The sequence below is a fragment of the Trachurus trachurus genome (genome assembly GCF_905171665.1).
Source record: "Trachurus trachurus genome assembly, chromosome: 4".
NCBI classification, from domain to species: Eukaryota; Metazoa; Chordata; class Actinopteri; order Carangiformes; family Carangidae; genus Trachurus; species Trachurus trachurus.
Genome location: NC_139898.1, coordinates 27,494,209 through 27,515,012, shown reverse-complemented (window position 1 = coordinate 27,515,012; position 20,804 = coordinate 27,494,209). Strand labels below are relative to the sequence as shown.

General features: G+C 40.4%; 1 protein-coding gene across 2 annotated transcripts in view; it reads right to left on the bottom strand.

Annotated features, from left to right (window-relative positions):
- The window catches only part of LOC310984418 (breast cancer anti-estrogen resistance protein 3-like), a 54,436-nt gene that overhangs the window by 6,172 nt on the left and 27,460 nt on the right, over positions 1-20,804 (bottom strand). Inside the window, exons 1-9 of one of the 2 annotated variants that reach the window (XM_083969617.1) lie at positions 10,201-10,395; positions 8,978-9,106; positions 7,014-7,139; positions 5,778-5,894; positions 5,034-5,266; positions 3,644-3,744; positions 2,992-3,123; positions 2,041-2,250; positions 559-1,175 (exon numbers count right to left, since the gene is read on the bottom strand). In XM_083969617.1, coding sequence (XP_083825743.1) covers positions 559-1,175; positions 2,041-2,250; positions 2,992-3,123; positions 3,644-3,744; positions 5,034-5,266; positions 5,778-5,894; positions 7,014-7,139; positions 8,978-9,106; positions 10,201-10,224 — 1,689 coding nt within the window. In that variant the 5' untranslated portion in view covers positions 10,225-10,395. Of the gene's footprint in view, positions 1-558; positions 1,176-2,040; positions 2,251-2,991; positions 3,124-3,643; positions 3,745-5,033; positions 5,267-5,777; positions 5,895-7,013; positions 7,140-8,977; positions 9,107-10,200; positions 10,396-20,804 lie in introns of those variants that run through there. The other variant, XM_083969616.1, reaches the window with a different exon arrangement.

Below are 20,804 nucleotides of genomic sequence, written 5' to 3'. Positions count from 1 at the left end.
GGTGCAAGCTATTTTTAGAACGGCAGAGCAGAGCCGCGAGCTGCTCAGAGCTACGCTACGGAGGCTCATGGGATTTCTTGGTTTCCCTCATCAAACTCATCAAATACACAATCCAACAACTCCAAAACGCGACCTGCACATTCACCACACTATGAGATAATAACAGAACGTTATGAGACAGAGTTGTTTTAGAGGTAAATTCATGCAAAACCGCTGATTCCCGTCGGGGGCAGTTTTTCTGCCTCTAAAACAACTCTGTCTCGTAACGTTCTGTTATTATCTCATAGCGTGGTGAATGTGCAGGTCACAACTTGTCCATCAGAGCGTTTTGGAGTTTTTGGATTGTGTATTTGATGAGTTTGATGAGGGAAACCAAGAAATCCCATTAGCCTCCGCAGCGTAGCTCTGAGCAGCTCACGGCTCTGCTCCGCCGTTCTAAAACGATCTTGCACCGCATTTAAAGGTAACGAACCTACTCCTAAAACTATAAGGGATGTTGAACTATCCCTTTAAAGAGTGTGTGTGTGTGTGTGTGTGTGTGTGTGTGTGTGTGTGTACCTGGCAGTCAGCTATCAGCAGGTGTCTGGCGATACTGTGGTGGTTGTGGCTGAGCAGCAGCTCCTTCGCTCTCTTCAGCACCACCATCTCCAGAGGTTTGTTTTCCGGTGGCAGCAGCCGAGAGCCGAACTCCGCCGGTCGGAACGTCGACTCCGTCTCGAACACCGGCCGCTGGAAACCGCTCCTCTCTTTGACCTTCCTCCTGTGCTGCTGCTCCTCCTCCTCCCTCCTCCCTGCGTCCTCCTCCTCTTCCTCGCTGGTGTTTTCTAAGGCGGCGATGGCGTGGTGGTAGGAGCTTCTGTCCAGCCCTCTCCGCCCGCCTGCCTCCTTCTCCCCCACCTCCTCCTCCTCCTCTCTCCCTCCCTCCCCCTCTCTCCTCAGCCGCTCCACGTAGCTGTGAAGTCCGAGGGCGTTTGTGTCTGTGATGGAGTTTGGCTCCTCCCACTCCAGCGGGCTGCAGGACCTCAGGTCCGACGGGCTCGGCTGCAGCCGTTCACTCCATCCTGTTACCGTCGCCGGATCCAGATGTTCAGGAGGTGAAACTAGGGAGTCTGAAGGTGGGAGGTGATGGTGAAACTTGAGGGGCTTCGCTGGAGGAGCAGGAGCCGCTGTGGTGCCTGTGGAGCAATGATCAAATACATCTGATTAAACATGCTGCACAAATCTGAAACATCTGCATTTTTATTGATGTGAAGTGAATCAAATGTTTTGATATCACACAATATAATACACATAAATAATTATAATTGTATAGTCACAATAACTAAAATAAACATAGTGTAGAAGCTCAACGCACTTTACAAAGTTCCCAACCTGCACTGACACCTGAGATGAGCTATAAGCAGCTTTAATGGATCAGTAAATTGACAGAATATTAATCGGGTAAAGAAGAATTTATTATTCCCAAGTCATTTAACCAACAACAAAGACAATATCCTCCGATTTCAGGATTTAACGATTTTTTTTTGGCTTTGTATAAATAGGAAATTACATATTTTAGGGATTTTGACAGTGAAAAAATCATTATGACAACAATTATTCATTCTTCTATAGACAGTTTGTTTTTGATGATGCATATACAGTATTGATTTGGATTACTCTAAATACCTTGAAATAATTATTACTGTGAATACATGGTCATTTTGGAGATAATATGTTCCTCTTGTGATTATACAGTATATATACTGTATATGTTTGGATCTGATGTAAAGAGTTATGGTTTTGTTTTTTTATTTCTTTTTGGATGATAATGATAAAAAACAAGAGAAAAACTCAGTTTGTACCTAAACAGCAGCGTCATCTCTCTCAACAATACCAACCAGCTGTGACACCTAAATCTAAAATATGGAGGTTAATATCTTATTTTCTATCTCTTAAACTGCAGGGTTAAAGATTTATTGGTGTTTTAAAACGCAGCCTGTAAAAGTCGATGTGGCACAGAGCAAATATATTTCATATGTAAAAAAAAAAGAAAAAAGTTACCTCCACTCCTCCTCACAGAGGAAGAAGTGTCCACACAGTCCGACGTCGGTGCAGCGGAGATGGAGGAGTCGGTGTGGTTGGAGGAGGAGGAGGAGGGGGGGACGAGGGGCTGGAGGGCCGGGGAGCGAGGCAGCCGAGCCAGCGGCACTTTACTGGGTTTGGGTGGCGGCTTCGGACACAGCTGGCTGTCAGAGCCACGGATCGCCTGGCCTGTAGAAACACACACACAAACACACACATTACAGCCATGATGTCATCTCACAATATGTTTTATCAGTTACAATTGTTGGTTTATTTCTGGAACCAAATTTAATCAAACTGTGTAATTTCCCTCTGGTGAAAGAAAAGCTTTTGTGTGTTTAATGCAGATACGCCACAATCGGTCCTGTGTTTACTTTTTGACTATAAATAAATCTGAGCAGCACAGTATGGATAAAAGCATAAGGTTAATTTAATTTGCTATGATAATTAATAGCCGGAGCACATACGGAGAGTGAAACCTAAGTGACTGAGTGACTTTAAAAGCCCCACAGGGGTTTTTAATGGCCCTCAACAGAACAGCTTTATTTTTAGCCTTATTGCCATTTAGCTGCACTTCATTCATCAAGATACGAGTCAAATGAATCAGGGCTGTGTGTCTGGACCACAGGCCACTTCACTTCCCCCTGGACTCAGATGGTTAGCAGCACTGAGGTCTGGGTTTGTCGTCTGAAAACAGGGACAAATGCTGCTTTTTTAATGTTTTTTTTACATTGCTTGTGAACCACACTGTATAAAATGTACACATCTTAAGTAAAAAAAATGTTTTGCCAGTGATTTTGAATATTTTACTGAATCTATGGCAGGTATTGAACACAAAAAAGCCACATACAGTCATATAAAGTACTGTATATATACTGTATATAAGTATTGAAATAGATCCTGAATGTGTGTAATTTTGGATTTACCGACCTGCCAGAGGCTCTGCTCTCCGTGGGAAGGAGGGGCTCAGCGCCGGCTCGCTGCCCGTCCGAAACACCGGAGACTTGGTGTTGGGGCTGGGAAGGAGCGGGTCAGGAGGCTGCTGGGACGGGGGTTTGGATCCTGGTGGACGAGAGGAGAGGAAACGTACAGTAAGTGTGAGGGTGGTTTCATTTTATTCTATTATAGAAAAATTATAGATTATAGATAAAAAAATGAGGCAAGTAACAAGAGAAGGAAGAAATGAAAGGACGCAAAGAAGTCAACCTCGACCTCTAAGTTGACCATTTAATGTTGTCTGTTGTGTAATGTATTTCATTATTTGTTGTTTTCCTCCTGTCCTTGCTTCTCTTTGTTAACACTGCAGTGTGTCCCTGTATGTATGTATGTATGTATGAACATATTTGGACAATAAAACTGACCCTGAATCAGCTTCTGTATGGACACATTTAAAAAAGAGCTGTAAAACTTGACACTACTGTATAGCGATATTGTCGATGTGGTGAATCATATGCAACATAAGATATGTAACAGTACATGTGTGATAAATGCAAACATTTTACAGTCCCGTTCACCTGACTGTGTGACGTGGGTGTGAATTATGAATTTCAAGTTTTGCCCTTCTGAGACCATCTTTACTCACCTAGAGGTAAGAAGCTCTCTGATTGGTGCGCCTTGAGTGGGCGCCGTCTCTCCTGCACCTGGTTGAGACTCGCTGGTTGGCTGCCGCAGCGGTCCTTCAACCTGTGAGGACATTGGCAACTATTATTAATAAACATATTCACAATCCTTTCAACATAAATAAAATAAAAAACGTTTTTTAAATATAAATCAAAAAGCTTTAGACTCTTACAAAGAAAGAGAAACAGAATAACAATCTTTTCTCCACTTTTTCCTATTTTCCTCTCTCTTTTTATTCTTGTTTTGGTTGAAACCATATATTTGTCTTTCCTCTCTTCACTGAGACATGTTATGGAGCCCATACGTTAAGCCCCATGAACTCCTGTACAGCGTGAAATTACACGTTTCTCTTCCATTCAGTGGGAAAGTTCTGCACCATGTCTTGATTTCCAGAGGATTTATGATACTTATGGAACATGTCGTATATACAACCTGCTGCCTGGATGATGAATGTAAAGCTCGAGGCTGCGAGTTAAAAGCTTAAAAGCGAGAAGGGATTTAAAGGCTTGATTTAAGTCTTTCAGAGAGTGCATAAGAAAAAGGGAAACAAAGGCAGAGGACGGCTGAGTCCAGGTGAGAATCCATTATTTAAGTTGAGCAGACAGCATGTTATTTGGTCTGTAGCCCACTACCCACTTTAAGTTATAGACTAGAAATAACTGCCTTTAAATCAATGTGCTGCAAAAGCATTTTCATCAAAATGTTATTTAAAGTTTCAAAAATGCTCTAGATGCAGAAAAAAACTTTGTTCGGTTGTGATGCATCACACATACACTTAATCTGTGACTCTTCTGAATAATATTACATCCAGGGAAAAAATGTTTTTTTCTTAACAACAACATTTTTATTTATATAGCACATTTCATGCGACAAGCGCAATCTCAATGTGCTTCACAAAAACAAAACAATGCACAAAATTACATAAGGAAATACATATAAAAGCACAAAAAGAAGGAAATGTTGCAAATTAAAAACAATTAAAAACTAAAAGCTTGTGAGAAAAGAAATGTTTTTAGTCTGCTTTTAAAAGAAGATACTGTTGTAGCAGACCTGAGTCCTAAAAACAGGTGAAAAATCTGTCAAGTAGCTGTAAAATGCTCCGAAAAGAAAAGCCTATAACTTCAAAAAAGACTCACAAGCCCAAGTACAACTTGAAAAATCTAATTGTTTTATACATTTTAGAAGCAGATGATGTGTTTTCTATGAACCACAATAAACTGTAAAGTCACTAGATACTCTATAGTGCAATAAATAAATAAAGTAAATCCACTTTCCACCTCTGGCTGATCGATGTGTGTGTGTGTGTGTGTGTGTGTGTGTGTGTATATAGTTGTTGTGAGTTGTGTACCAACCTGAGCTGGCTGGCCCGGCCCATGCCGTTGTCCTGGCACTGTGTGGTGTCGTGCGCGGCGTGCGTGTTGTCGTGCGTGTGTCCGTTGGTGATGTTGAGACTGAGACGTTTCTGACTCCGCCTCCCCTGCGTCATCAGCGTCTCTCGGTGGACGCTGGACAGACCGTACTTCTCCTCCAGGCAGCGCAGCGGAAGGCTTCTGTTGATTGGCTGGAAGATGATGGCTCCGACCACCTTCAGACCAAAACATGTGCACAGGAAGAAGAAGAGGTGAGACAAACAGACACATAGATACGATGTGGTGTCGTTGTCGAACTTCTTTCAATTGTATTTAAATCAGGGGAAAAATACTGTTGCAGCCGTTGAATGTAATTAAATTCGAGTGTATATTTTTGTATTCAAGTCATTATTTGTTGTATCTGTCGTGTGGGTCAGGGACCGCCACAATCTTTGGTTTACATTAAGTCTTTCAACTATGTTTCAACACTTTTCCTGACATTTTTCTTATTTTTCATTTTGTTGTATCATGAAATTTATTTAGAAAGTTGTTTGGAAGCTGTTTGAATTAAACAAATGTACTTATTTTTTAAGTCATAAAAAGTTTTGGGGAATGACTTGGAACAGTCCAATGATTCAGCAGCACCCACGGCTTTGGATGTGGAGAAGCTGACACAATTACTTCCATGTGTTCCTCACCAGATAACGACTATTTGACATATATAATAAACACCTGGACCAAACTCACCTGTGAGACAGGTTTTCTGTTGCCGACGTAGTATCGTATCAGCGCGGGGACGCTGTCGAAGCCCTCTCTCTCCAGCCAGTACTCCACTCTGGAGTAGGCTTCATTCAACATCACCACCTGCAGAGGAAACATTCATCACTTTATCAAGGTCTCAGTATTACAATCAATCAATCAATCAATCAATCAATCAATCAATCAATCAATCAATCAATCAATCAATCAATCAATCAATGTTTAAAAAATTAATTTCCTGGTGCGATATTTCTCATATGAAACTGCAGGTGTCAGTTGTGTTGTATTGGACTCATTGACCCACAAGCCAACAAAAGCTGAGAGGACAAATAAATGCCACCAAGTACTGTAATGAACTTAAAGGCCCCATGTTGAACACTTCTCCAGGGTTTTATTTGAACTTTTGAAATCCCTAGCAAAATCTATTTGAGGTTTTGAATGCCTTTTGTTCAAAGCTCACTACAGAAGATCAGAATCCTTTTCCTTTTTCAGTATCTTGTTTTTATCTCAAAGGCACGTTTCTTCGACATGTTGTAACTTGTTAGCTTCACCTACTGAATGAAAGCTGAGGGGGAAAACAGAGACGGGCTGGATCGACAGTGATTTCTTCAGTGTGACATCACAAAAAAAGAGGAAGTCCTGTCTGCTTGTGTTAAAAGGGATAGTTCAACATTTTGGCAAATTCGCCTATCGCCATAATCGATAAAGTCATAGGGGCTGGTTTATTACCTTTAATTGTTGGTGTGTGTTGTTTTGAGATCCGCGGGGCAGAGACGCTGCTCAGCGAACACGGTATGATACCCTGTCCCTTAAAACTCATCAAATACACAATCCAACAACTTCAAATCGCTCTCGTGGACAAGTTGTGACCTGCACATTCACCACGCTATGAGATAATCATGTATAATTAATTAATTATGTAACATTACAACACATGAAGCAAATACAAGGAACTACTTGCGCTTTTGAAATCACTCTGAATGTAGTTCCAGCTACGCACTTGCCTCGAAAACAACTCCGTCTCGTAATGTTACATGATTATCTCATATTATATATATAGTATTTATTTTCATTTCATTTGCAATATTCACAACATGTGGCCTTTAAATTTGTCAGGTGGAAAGAAGAAGTCTGTGCTGTTGAATCAGTGTAGAGAAGACTGAAACCCTCTCTGATTAGACACTCTATCCTTCAGGTAGTCATTTATTATTTACGTGGTCTCACCTTCTTGTTGATTTTAAAGTGCTGGGCAGCATTTCTCCACTGACAGGTCAGAACGTAACTTCCCGGGATGGACAGCGAATCACGGACCAAGAAATCTCCATCGCGCTGCACCAGGTTTTCTGCAACCTGAAACGATACAGTTGATAGGGTTACATATGGGCACACACACACACACACACACACACACTGCACTGACACGGGTGGATGCACACAAACAGACACACACACACACACACACAGGCACAGACACTGAGGCACACAGTGTTTGTTTTCAGTCCAAACACTTTATTAAATCTAATAAAGGTAGGCTGTTACACCTTGTTACCGTCTTCATAGCTCAGTGCCGGCTCGTCTGCAGCAGTTACGTAACACAATGACGAAAACATGTCGATGCTCAAACTACGACAGGATTCATACAGCCAGGACGTTTTATATAGATTCAGACTGAAGTTTTGCAGCACTGAGCTGTAAAGTAAAGTAATTATCATGTCTTCATTATTATCTGTGTCATAATATTGACATGTCAGAGAAAATGAAAAATGAAGATAATGAGTTTCTCTTATCCCATTAATCATCTCACACACCCTCGGTAAAAAAAAAAAAATCATCTACACCACTAGAGAAATGAAGTTTGACAAACTGAACTCAGGTTAAACTTTGATTTTTTTACTTAAACTTGTTGGTTAAAAGCTCAAAGCTGTAGACAGACCTTGTATTAAAGCAGATATCAGCTTCACGGCCGTTTCGGCTAATGCTGCGTTCAAGGCAGGCTTTTGAAACCGTAAGTTACAGCTTCAAGTCACAACTACGACTTGGTAGCGTTCCAGGTAACCCGTAGCTCGTGTTTTTACCATCCTGTTGTCTGTGAAAGTTCCCTATAACGGCCACTCGTAACTTCCGACCCGTGAACTCGTACCAGATCGAACTGGTATGACTTCACAGGAAGGAAAAACACAAAGTACGAGTTTCTTTGAACGCACCATGAGTTAGCAGCCCCCGCCCTTGTCAGGCATCAATTGGTCCTCGTGCTACGTCACCACATTCACGCGCATCCCTTGGCTGCACACACAGCCCTTCATGCCGTTCTCTCTCCTCATTGGATAACACTTGTATCCCACAAGGAAAATTTTCTCCTCGGGTTACAGCAGAGCAGAGTGACGGAGAGACTCGTGTTTAGGCTGAAATACTTCATGTAAGTGATTGCTGACGGAAAATAGGACTATTTAGGACTTATATTAACAAAAACATTCCACTGATATCTGCTTTAAGATGAGATTTTCTATAAAAAATGCTGCTCCCAAGGTTAAAAACTGACTTTTATGCTGAACATGTGTTAAAAAACAGAGCTGAAAGTTACTGTACGTTAAGTTTCATCTTCTTAAATAAGTTGATTAAATGCTTTTTTGTAACTTTAATGAACTCAGTAGATTAGAGTTTTGTGTTTGACAGGTAACAACGAACAGCATGGAAACGCTTCATGTTTACATTTCACTCTTGTTACATGTCTCTTCTCTAACAAACACACTCTGATAGATACAAACAACTCTTCACACACATACACACACACTTACAGACTTTAATTTAGCGAGTGTTTGTATAGCATATAATGGTAGTTTAGTTTAGCCAAAGGAAGCAGCTTATTAAAAATGATTACATCTCAGAGCTGGGTTTCACGGGGAACACACAATCTCTCTCTCTCTCTCACACACACTCACACACACACACACACACGTACACCACACCATAAAGAAAGAGGCTTTTTATACACTGACCTAATGTTACAACCTGAGGCCATGCAGCCGAGGCCACTGTTTAAGCTCTAATCTTCCTGTAAGCAGTGTGTGTGCAGCGCGGCCGTCTAATAATAGGTGATCTGGTTCAACAAGTTTTTAACCAGGGAGGGACTCATGACTCAGATTTATGTGTGTGTGTGTGTGTGTGTGTGTGCATGTGCGTTACAGTACCTGTCTGGGAATGGCTCCGTGGTACCATGCGTGGCTCCTCGGCTCCTCGGAGTTCATCTTCAGCTCCTCCTCCAGCTCTCTGCGCAGTTTCTCTGGAGGACAGTCCAGGATGAACTGATCTCTGGAGAACTATAGAAGAAAAGAGAAACAAACAAGCAACAAGAACTTCAGACTTCACAGAACGGAGAGGACGAAGCCGACACAGGGACGGAAGATTTTAAAATAACCGTATCAGTAAATAAAATGAGGTCAAAGCTCAAAGTCACACTCACAACAATAAGTGTGATCATAAAATGATACAAATAAAACAATAATAAGCGTTTGCAGTGATGTCATGCTCATCATTCATAGTGAAGAGTTGTTTTTGGATGTTAGCTCCGAACTAGTTATTTATTTATTGTTCTACAGATTAAAAAAATGTCTAATAATCCATAAATCTGCAAATATCACATCACAAAAAGTGTTTGTCTAAGGGACACGTGTTTATCTTTGATGACTGTGCAGAAAGGGTCATGACCCCTGAGATGGAAACAAACAGAAACTATGACACTTCTCCAAACCAAAGCTTAGTCAAACACACTTTTGGCAACAACGAGTTGCAACAAACATATTTCGTCATATCTGTATTTGTTTAACACATTCAGCTCATCTAGTCAGTGTGAGTGTAACGCTGCCTGCTGCCCCTACACGACGACCGTCCCACTCCTCTGCTTTACTCCAGCGTCACCACCACCACCGCTACCAAGGTGTATTTACAACATACATTTACCATTTACCTTCAGCTGCTAGAATTTAAAGGGAAAGTCCACAGGGAATCTAAACACAGCTGCAAGTCCAAATAATACAAACAAATGATCAGGCAACACTACTTGCAACACGACCGCTTGGTCGATTGAAGTGTTTTTTAGCGACTAACAAGAACTGAAATGAAATAAGAAGCTTTATAATCAGTCAATTGTGTGTCTTTAACAACATGTGCACTTCAATAAATAACATTAGACCTTGTAAAAGTTGATTAAAGGTCCACAAAACATAACATGGTGCAAAGGCAGTGATGCACCGAGAGCTACAGGAACTGATCAGTGAGTTTTAACCCCAACAGAGCAGAAAGAAAGTGAAGGACGGAGAAACCATGTAACAACCTGACAGGATGCCAAGTCAGCGAAAAAACACCTCCACCTGACACACACACACACACACACCAAACACACACACACACTTACATGACAGCTGCTGGGTCTCTGCATCGCTCCTTTATTCTGCCTTCTTCAAACACACACTTCATAGCACACAACACATAGAAACCCACACACACTTGTCTCTACAGTTTAAAACACACACACACAAACACACTGTATCCTTTCTGTCAAGCAACACACACGGATAAAAAACACACAATAACACACACACACACACACACAATCTGTCCCTCTCGCTGTCTGTCCTCAGTGTGTCTGTCTCTCTTTGGCTTTCCACCCAGTGACTCCTAATGTGATGTCATCATCACCACCCAACTGCCCAGACCTGCCTCCATACACACCCACACCTGACGTACATAAACACACACACACACATACACATACACACACTTGAGTGACGCAGACAATCTCCTGAACTTATGACTCTTTTTAACCTGTTCACACCTGAATCCTTCACTTATAACAAACAGTTTGACATTTCCTTCTTCACTGTACAAAAACAACAACTTCCTTGTTATGATTTAGATAGATAGATAGATAGATAGATAGATAGATAGATAGATAGATAGATAGATAGATAGATAGATAGATAGATAGATAGATAGATAGATAGATAGATAGATAGATAGATAGATAGATAGATAGATACAAGACAAATCAAATGTGCACAAAGGGTTCGTTCAACAATCCATGGCGCTGCCTTTTAGTTCCTGATGGTAGCCTACTTGTGTGAAATTATAGTCCGTGCTGATGAAAACAGGTTAATCAATTCTCTTTTGAGTCCGCACGGCATCCCCGTACTGTAATATGTTTGACATTTCACTCTCACTCAGTTTTCTGTTACTCACTTTACTTGTCGAGTTTAATAAATGTCAGCAGCTCGTGTGTCGTCATCTTCATCACAGCATAAATACATTAAAACACATGTTGTTTAGAGCTTGTGTGATACAATAAAGAATATTTATATTGTCATTTATCCAATCTATCTATCCAATCTATTAGTAGACAAGTGTAAAATAAGTAAAATATAATTGAATTCAACTGCGGGATGTTATAGGAACAGTGGCTCCAGCCATTTTGGCTTGTAGTCCAGGCAAAATAGCGTTTTACGACAGACTAATTGTCACAGAAGGTTTTTCACCATACATCATTTCTATGAGGTGTCTAGAACAACATACTAAAAGTCCTAAGAAATCCTAGTTGGGGAAATATGTTTAATTCGCATCATTATTTACTGTATAAAGTCTATGGTGCTGACAACAATACACCCCAATGGGGTTATTTTTTCCCTTTACTCCTATCACAATGAAACTTTACACAATGAAAGTATCCATGAAATGTAACATTTTTTGTATTACAAGTTTCTTTGAAAATGAATTTGAATATGCAAATGAGCCTTACACTAATCAAATATGCCCAAAATACACCCGAATAGGCTTCTTTTTTTCCTTTACTCCTACCACAATGAAACTTTACACAATGAAAATAGACATTAAAAGTAACTTTTTTTGTATTACAAGTTTCTTGGAAAATGAATTTGAATATGCAAATGAGCAATACACTAATGGAATATGCCCAAAATACACCCGAATAGGCTTATTTTCTTCCTTTACTCCTACCACAATCACACTTCACACAATAAAAGTATACATGAAAAGTAACATTTCTGTATTTCAAGTTTCTTGGAAAATTAATTTTAAATATGTAAATGAGCTCAACACTAATTGACTTATGGTCAAGAAGCCATAAAGCCGCAAGCAGCAACAGGGGCCAAATAACTAACACATTCATGTCCATTCAATAAGTTAACCTATGCACTGAGTGCTGTCACTTGCCACACTTGACTTATGCATACACACATGTCACTTGCCACACTTAAAAGACCTATATTGACCTTAAGAATTAATTGCACAGTCTTGTCTCCAGTTGCTTTCTAAATTATTTTTTTTATTATTAGCGAACAAGCCTTACCTAACGACTTTCCTCCCAGTTTGCAGAGAACATCAGATGAAAGTCAGAATTCATCAAAGTCATTTCAACGACTGTGTGTGATGTTATATTAAATATGCTGAACTATGTTCAACAACATATGAGCGGGACTAAGAACTAAGTTATTTGGCCCCTGTTTTTGCTGCTTGCGGCTTTATGGCTTCTTGACCATAAGTCAATTAGTGTTGAGCTCATTTACATATTTAAAATTAATTTTCCAAGAAACTTGAAATACAGAAATGTTACTTTTCATGTATACTTTCATTGTGTGAGTAAGTTTTATAAATTTGATTGTGGTAGGAGTAAAGGAAGAAAATAAGCCTATTCGGGTGTATTTTGGGCATATTCCATTAGTGTATTGCTCATTTGCATATTCAAATTCATTTTCCAAGAAACTTGTAATACAAAAAATTTTACTTTTAATGTATACTTTCATTGTGGAAAGTTTCATTGTGGTAGGAGTAAAGGAAAAAAAGAAGCCTATTCGGGTGTATTTTGGGCATATTTGATTAGTCTAAGGCTCATTTGCATATTCAAATTCATTTTCAAAGAAACTTGTAATACAAAAAATGCTACATTTCATGGATACTTTCATCATGTAAAGTTTCATTGTGGTAGGAGCGAAGGAAAAAAATAGCCCCATTGGGGTGTATTGTTGTCGGCACCATAGACTTTACAGTACATAATGATGCAAATTAAACATATTTCCCCAACTAGGATTTCTTAGGACTTTTAGTATGTTGTTCTAGACACCTCATAGAAATGATGTATGGTGAAAAACCTTCTGTGACAATTAGTTCTATTTTGGGGTCCAAAATGAGCTAAATTGCCTGGACTATTGTGACCCCTTTACTTTACATGTTTCGAGCCCCCTGTCTCCCAGCTATGATTACGGGTCAAAGGGAATTATTGACCCATGTACGTGAAATTGGAAATATGTCTGAGCGAGAGCGACCCCATGAAACTGAAACCTCGTAGATCCTTTCATCTCTATCCCGCCATCCTCTCTCCCTCTCTCTCTCTGTGGTTTTTCTACCTCTCTTTCCTGCCACATCTCTCTCTCTCTCTCTCTCTCTCTCTAAAGTCATTACAATAGACCCCCGTGCCCTCAGCCTCCATGTCTCCACGTGCATGATGGGAAATCAACCGATCCTATTACAGCTTCTGCACAGAAAACAAAACAACAGGTCACACCAGAAGCAGCAGCATCGTGAGGCACGTGTGCTGATTTTTTGTTTGTTTCTGGTTTGGCATGACTTGTGTTGTTGTATGTGTTGTTTATGTGTGCTGCTGAGGAACAGTGGAAATCGCTGCAGGCAGTAGATTTGATTTGAACTCTTGCTTATTCTCTTTCTGCAGAGTGTTTCCATTAAATTGTGATTTGCATCAGATTAATGAAGATACAACAGTGTGTTAAAGTGAAAACCTCATTCGTGTCACCATATTTTTTCCTTATTCTCTGCTGCACATCTGTTAGACGCAGTGTGTTACACCCATTAATGTGCCGCCGCCTGGGCAGCGTGCTTTTCCTGTTGTACCAGCGTTAACCCAAACAAACCCGGAGCTGAGACAAGAGGAACTGGATGAACAACGAAAAACTAAACGCACTTTAAGAGCACGTTGCTGCAACTTCAGGTTACCTTACTTCTGCTGCAGCTCTATCACCACCACCAACAAATGCATTATTATAACTTTATTATGTGGGATTACTACATTCATTACACTAGTCACAATAAAAAAAGCTTTTACATCTGCGGTCACTCTGCCAACAGAGCTGATGAATGGAGGAGTGAGAGGCTGCAGAGAGGAGAGACATGAGAAGGACGTAGGGTATATAGTGTATATATGATGATGATGGGGTGAGTGCTATAGGGAGGGAGAGAAATGGATGGATGATGGATAAAAGGACTGAGGAACAGACGAGTGGAGGAGCACAGAGGAGGGAGGGGGGACTGAAGAAGAAGAAGAAGAGGAGGAATAAGAGCAGATGGAAATAGTGGATGGGACTGGGAGTGCTTTTCTTTTTCTTTTTTCTTTTTTACACACTGGCTTTTAATAAGACTCTGCAATATGATGTCATCCTCATTGAGTGGCTGCGTTCACACTGTACCAGGCTGTGTGTGTGTGTGTGTGTGTGTGTGTGTGGATCACAATGTAGTCGACTGTTACTGTCGTTTCATTTCAACATCTCATTTCAACATCTCTCCTCTTCCTCTAACAGATCACACAGGTATGATGTGTAACCCTCGTTGCATCACGAGCGGCCGATCCAGTTGTGTGTTTTTTAACCAGTTTCTCTTTGACTGTGATCGTCCTGTGAGACCTCGTCCATGCTCAGGCAGACTGACTCATAGAGTTGAATGAAACTGAATGAAACAACGTTGGACCGGTGTCTAACCACAGGTGGGAGGGAACCACAGAGTGTGTGTTTACTCACATGGTGGATTTATGGGTTCTTCCATTATAGGAGAGTTTCACTCAAAACCTCTACTGTTTAAAATAAACTGGTCACTTTACCTCATGCTACCACTAATGTAATTATAACCAGTTATGAGCGTTTAATACTATATTTGTCAAAAACTGTAACTCCGTCTGTGCAGGACTGGTGTAAAAACAGAGCAGAAAACAGCTGTAATGATATTAAATATAAATATGACAGTTTTGAAACATTAATAAACACTTTATCTGCCTGTAACTACGTATATATTTGGTTTATAAATGCTTAACACGGGGTTAAAGTGGAGTAAAGTTTCCTAATGGCTGTAGTTTCTATACATTCAGAGTTTTGCTGTTACGAGGTCAAATCTTGAAATTTGAAACTTTATAGACACACATAAACTAATCCGTGTGCAGCTTTCACTATAATAAATATAAACGTACTGAATAGTTTCATACAGCAGCAATTTAAATCCCTTAATATGTGAGATTTATGAGGATTTCACCTCACATCGTTTTTTTTTTACAGATGTAAATCTCTACATTTACTCACAGTAATTAAAGGATTTGACTTTGACTGTACTCATTTCAAAGCGTAATTGACTACAAACCTCTTTTCTTTCCAAGCCTGAAACCAGGACACATATCACCCGTTGTACATAATGTACTCGTACTTTCGTAATTTGTTTAGTCTCCCATTTCTATTTTTATAATCTCACATGTCTTATGAATGTTTGATTTGTCCTTATTGTTTTATTTCCCCTTCACTCTTGTCCTATTTTATCTCACAGTTTTATTCAGATGATCTTATCTGTTCATAAAGCTTTTCTTTATGCCTTCACTTGTTTATCTTTTATCGTGCATGTACCCCTATTTATTTATTTTTATCTAATTAACTGCATCCTACATGTAAATCTGGCTCCTCTTAGTCTTATATCGCCTGTGTTGCTTTGGTTATTTTTTTCTTTTTTGGTTTTATGACACTTGCTCATGATTCGTCCTCTGTGGTTCTTATACTGTACAGTATGTTCCATGTGTTGTGTTTTTTTAAGGTGCTATATAAATAAAGTTAACCTCCCGAATGCTGCACCTAGGGAGCAAACACACTGGGGTGATGTGAGCAGACGAGCTGGGCATGTCGACCACTCTCACCCTCACCTTTGCTGTTTCTCTTGGCCGTCTTAAAAAAGCTGACATGCAATAAAAATAATCTCTTACTCAGCGTTAAAGTGCAGTGGTTTTTAGTCCAACTAAAAACAAAAGGCACTGTTCAATGGGATTTCAACTGTGACAGGATTTTCTTAGGATTTCCTGGATTTTACACGAGAATAGATTTTTTTTTTTTTTTTTAAGCATTGAGGGGTTTCTGTGTTAATGGTGGAGATGATGATCCATAAGTTCAAACTCAGGTCTTTTTGTTGCTGTGACGATCCGTTCTCATGCAGCAGTGACCAATCTGAGGCTGACGTGTAAGCTGCTTGTCCTTTGAGTTCAGTGAGGTGAAAACAAATAACCCTTTAGCATTATAACTCTGATTCCTCATCATCTCACACACACATACACACATACTACATACATACACACAGTGGACATTATAATCCTCATCTCGCCCAAATCCTCTGTGTACTGTATTATGATGTGAGGGCTGAAGGAAAAGCACCGAGGTCGAGGTTCTTAGGGGCGACTTCACTGACCTGCAGTTTATGTCCAACATGATTGATTTAGTCTGAGAAGAGCCAGAAAGCTGCCTGAGGTAAAAACAGTAAAACATACTAGTGGACTGTACCAGAGGAGGAGGAAGCTGCATTTAAATCATAACCACAACAGTTTTATTATCATAACAATAAGGTCGAACATTCATCTAATGCTCCAGCTGCAGAAATCTACAGCATTAATCCTCCATGACAAAGCTTATATAGCAGGTGCAACGTCACTGCAGGAGGTTTTAAAAGTCTGCAGCATTTGTGTTTTCATATTTTTAACAGTGTCCACTTCAGTGTCTTAAAATCCTGCTGTACAGTCAGTCTGATGTCTGTCGGTTTCTTGTAACAAAGCAGCAAAAGGCTGATCTTCGTCCTTGCATCTTGTGACATTTGATTAAAAAAACGCATTATAGAAACTCAGTGTTAATGTGCATGTGTAGATTAAACATAATTTCTGTGCTGAAGCGATAAAAGGCCTCAGAAAGTTTTTTCAAACTCTGCACATAACTTTCTTTTTCCCTCAGTGTTGCCATGATAGATAACCATCAAAAGCTTTCATCATCATCATCATCATTAAAACCGTGTCTTTATCTGGTATTTCCTCTTCTCTTCATCCATCTCTCTCTGTCTGTCTCCTCCTCCTTATGCCACTGTGCTTCCCGCTGACACATGCATCCATCATCCAGCTGTCAAACAACCTCGAGGTGAAAGTTTTGAAAAGTGACAAAATGGATGGTAACTGTCAGCAGCAGTGCAGATACTTTGGAAAATACAATGCAGGAGGAACGGCAAAGAACAAACATTTGGATTATTCAGCAAAAACCTATTCACGCCTCCACCTCAAGTGACATGCAATCCTGAGGAAATTCATTTACATGTATTTCTTCTATTCAGCTTTTTTTTTTTTTTTTTTTTTTTAGCTCGGTGCAGTGGAATAACAATCAGAGGGGAAGAAGCCCACGTCTCTGTCTCTGATATCTGAGCGGTAGTTCGTCGGACAGTCTCAAACTTATCGTCTGTCTGTCTTTTGATGATGTGCATCTCTGCATCTTCAGTCCATCATCACAAGCTCCACACCTTTCCTGTTTACACACAACAAAGTAGATGTTTCTTCCTGTGTTTAGACCAGAGGGCATCTGATTGGTCACTCTGGGACGTCCACATCATTAGTGTCATCTCTGAGATACTGCAGTGTGTAGTGTGGATATGTGGGTGTGTGCATGTCTCTGCACAAAATTTTGTATTTGATATTCTCTACGTAGTATTTAGTTGAGGCAGGGCTCACCACCGTTACACTGCATCTGTGCACCAAGTCAGTTGTGAATATTTAGAAATTTCAACAAACTTAAAGGGATAGTTCAAAATTTTGGCAAATTGGCCCATTGCCATAATCTCTATGCAGTAGTTTCTTTACCTTTATTTGTCGGCGTGAGGTATTTTTTAGAACGACGGAGCATGGGATTTCTTGGTTTCCCTCATCAAACTCATCAAATACACAATCCAACAACTCCAAAACGCTATCTTGGACAAGTTGTGACTGCTTCCCAAAAAACTGCCCCCCGACAGGAACATCAGCTGTTTTGCATGAATTTACCTCTAAAACAACTCTGTCTCGTAACGTTCTGTTATTATCTCATAACGTGGTGAATGTGCAGGTCACAACTTGTCCATGAGAGTGTTTTGGAGTTGTTGGATTGTGTATTTGATGAGTTTGATGAGGGAAACCAAGAAATCCCATTAGCCTCCGTAGCGTAGCTCTGAGCAGCTCACGGCTCTGCTCCGCCGTTCTAAAAATAGCTTGCACCGACAATTAAAGATAACAAACCTACTGCTAAGACTATAGGGATTATGGCAATGGGCCAATGTGCCAAAATGTTGAGCTATCCCTTTAAAGTTGCTGATTCTGGACAAGGTAAAGAAAACAACTGTCAAGAATATTGAGCAACACACACCGCTCTACAGATATGAAGTAAAGCAAATAACCAAATAACCTCAACACAATTTCATCACCCAGTTTCACAGCCTGTCTTTCAACCATCAACCAATCATATGGCTGCGCATCCACAAAAGGCCAAACAGCTGCTCTGGAAACAAATTTCACCAAAACCACCTAGTAAAATATTTCTGAATGAACTTAATTTGCGAACAAGCGGCCACACTGTTCCAAAATGTTAAACTTAAAAAAGGTGAAGTTGTTCGTCAGAGAGTCAGAGATTTAATAGCTCACATCATCTTCTAGTTTCCTGATTGGTAATTAAACTCATAAAAAGTGTGACACGTGAGAACTTGTCCTGCATGTACAGAGTCCTGACTTCAACCCTGTCCAACACCTCAGGGATGAACTGTAACACACACACACACATACACACATAAACACACACTCATGTTTGACATCAGTGTTGGGCCTCACTTGTGCTCCTGTGGCCAAGTGGGAACAAAATCCCTGAGGCCAGGCTTGAAAAATCCTTCAGGAAAGAGTGGAGGAGGCTAATAAATCCATCTGATCAGGGACTGTGACTGTTTCTAGGCCCATAGCAAAAAACTGGAACACTGGATTTGGCTGAGAAATAAAACACTCAAAAGCTCTTATAATGAATTTACTCTTTGGATAGAAAAACAGCATTTTAATGTACAGTCAGTTTGTTTCTGTGCAATAAATTCAATCCCATGGGAGCATTGTCTCATTATGAGTATATGAAATAATCTGCTGATGTGGGTGTGGAACGTAAACAAAACAAAGAAACAATGGCAGATCCTTACTGTATATCCCACTCTGCTTTACACTGTAGTTGAAGATGCTAAATGAGAGCAACTGAGAGACACCACCAGACACAGAAACAAGACGTTTTCTTTTCTTTGGCTGAATGGCGACGCTCCCAAACAGACAGATGGAGGACAGAAGAAAGAAGAAGAAGAAGAAAAGGAAGAAGGAGGAAATGGAATAAAACCCGAGGCTTTTTGGATTCAAAGGGAAGAACGGAGAGGGATGGGGAGAAAAGAGGAAAGCAGGGCAGAGAGGGAGGGATAGAGGGGTGTAGAGAAAACTGATCAATTGTAGAGTAAGAGATGAGCACCATCAGGCAGTGGGGTTGTTGGTGATTGATTTTAAACAGTTCAGTGATAACCTGGATTTGGATGATGATCTTGAGCCACACACACGTTAACAGACTGACTCTCCCTGTGAATAATCTACTGGAGGATCTTCTCAAAGAAAATCATGACTTATTACTGTGAAAGGATCAATTTCCTAGACACTTTGCATGTTGTTAATGCTCTCCGATTCATCTAATGTCTTGACTCTTTTCTCTTTTACACTAATCTAATATGAAAACACTCTACTGCTGGGACTGGATCAACAGGAAGTGCCAACAGAATCTAAACTGGTAGAGATTTCTGCACAGTGTGTGGGACGTAGTATTTGCTTTGGCTTTTTCTGCCCTACAGCTTGCTCAGATAATTAAAAAAAAACCTCTGACTTTCTTACAAACTCTGACTGAACTGCTCATTTGTTTTATTATGTTGGTAATGGCCTGGTAGCCTGGTAGATAACGGTCCAACCCAGAATGAATCCATTGTTTCATCCCTTTTATTTTTTTTAAACCTTTTGTTTCACATCTTTATTAGTGTGCATTGTGGGTAATTTGTTGTTTTACATTTATTGGCTTTCCTTTTTTTCTGTAATTGGTGCTTTTTTATGTTTTAATTCGGATGCTGTTTCCATTTCCCTGTGTGTCACGTGTCAACTTATTGCATTAACTTCTTGTGTTTTACCCAGAAACAGAACATTTTTGATGGCAGATGTAAAAACAGCATCACAAAGGGCAGAACAGCAGGGACAGACCACATCACTTCTACAGCCATGCTCCTGCACCGCTGCTGCTGCACCGCTGCTGCTGCTGCTGCTGCTGCTGCTGCTCTTGTTCCATCCAATCATCCTAATGGCATTCATACATTTCACTGACGTCATAAAAGAAGACAAACTATCACAAGTTAGTAATTTATCATCCACACAAGGACCATTACCCTCCTCGTCGTCGTCCTTCTGGTACCTTCACTGCTTACAACTATCTGTGTCTCACCCCTTTCGCCATCACACACTGCCTTGTCTGTCTGCCGGCTGGGCGCTAGTTACGGATGAAGCCGGCTATATATCTCACACTCACACACACGGTCAGACAGTCACACAGTTGCTCATTTATGAGAGCGTCTGGTCCGAGTAATAAAAGCCCAGTGTTCGGCTCACAGAGAGGGAGAGAGAGAGGGAGAGGGAAAGAGGAGGACTATTCAGTGTGATTAGATTTGGTCAGACTGGAAGTGTTGCCATGCACTTCTCAGATTGTTTTCTAAAACACGGAGTTATGTCTTTGTAATTATGCCTCTCTGTCTAATGCCTCGCTGTGGATTTTGCCCATTTTCCTTGCGGTCTCCCCCTTTAAAACAACATCAGCAGCTGAGGCAGCCCGGAGACAAATGTCCCAAATGTGATGTAATTAAACCAAA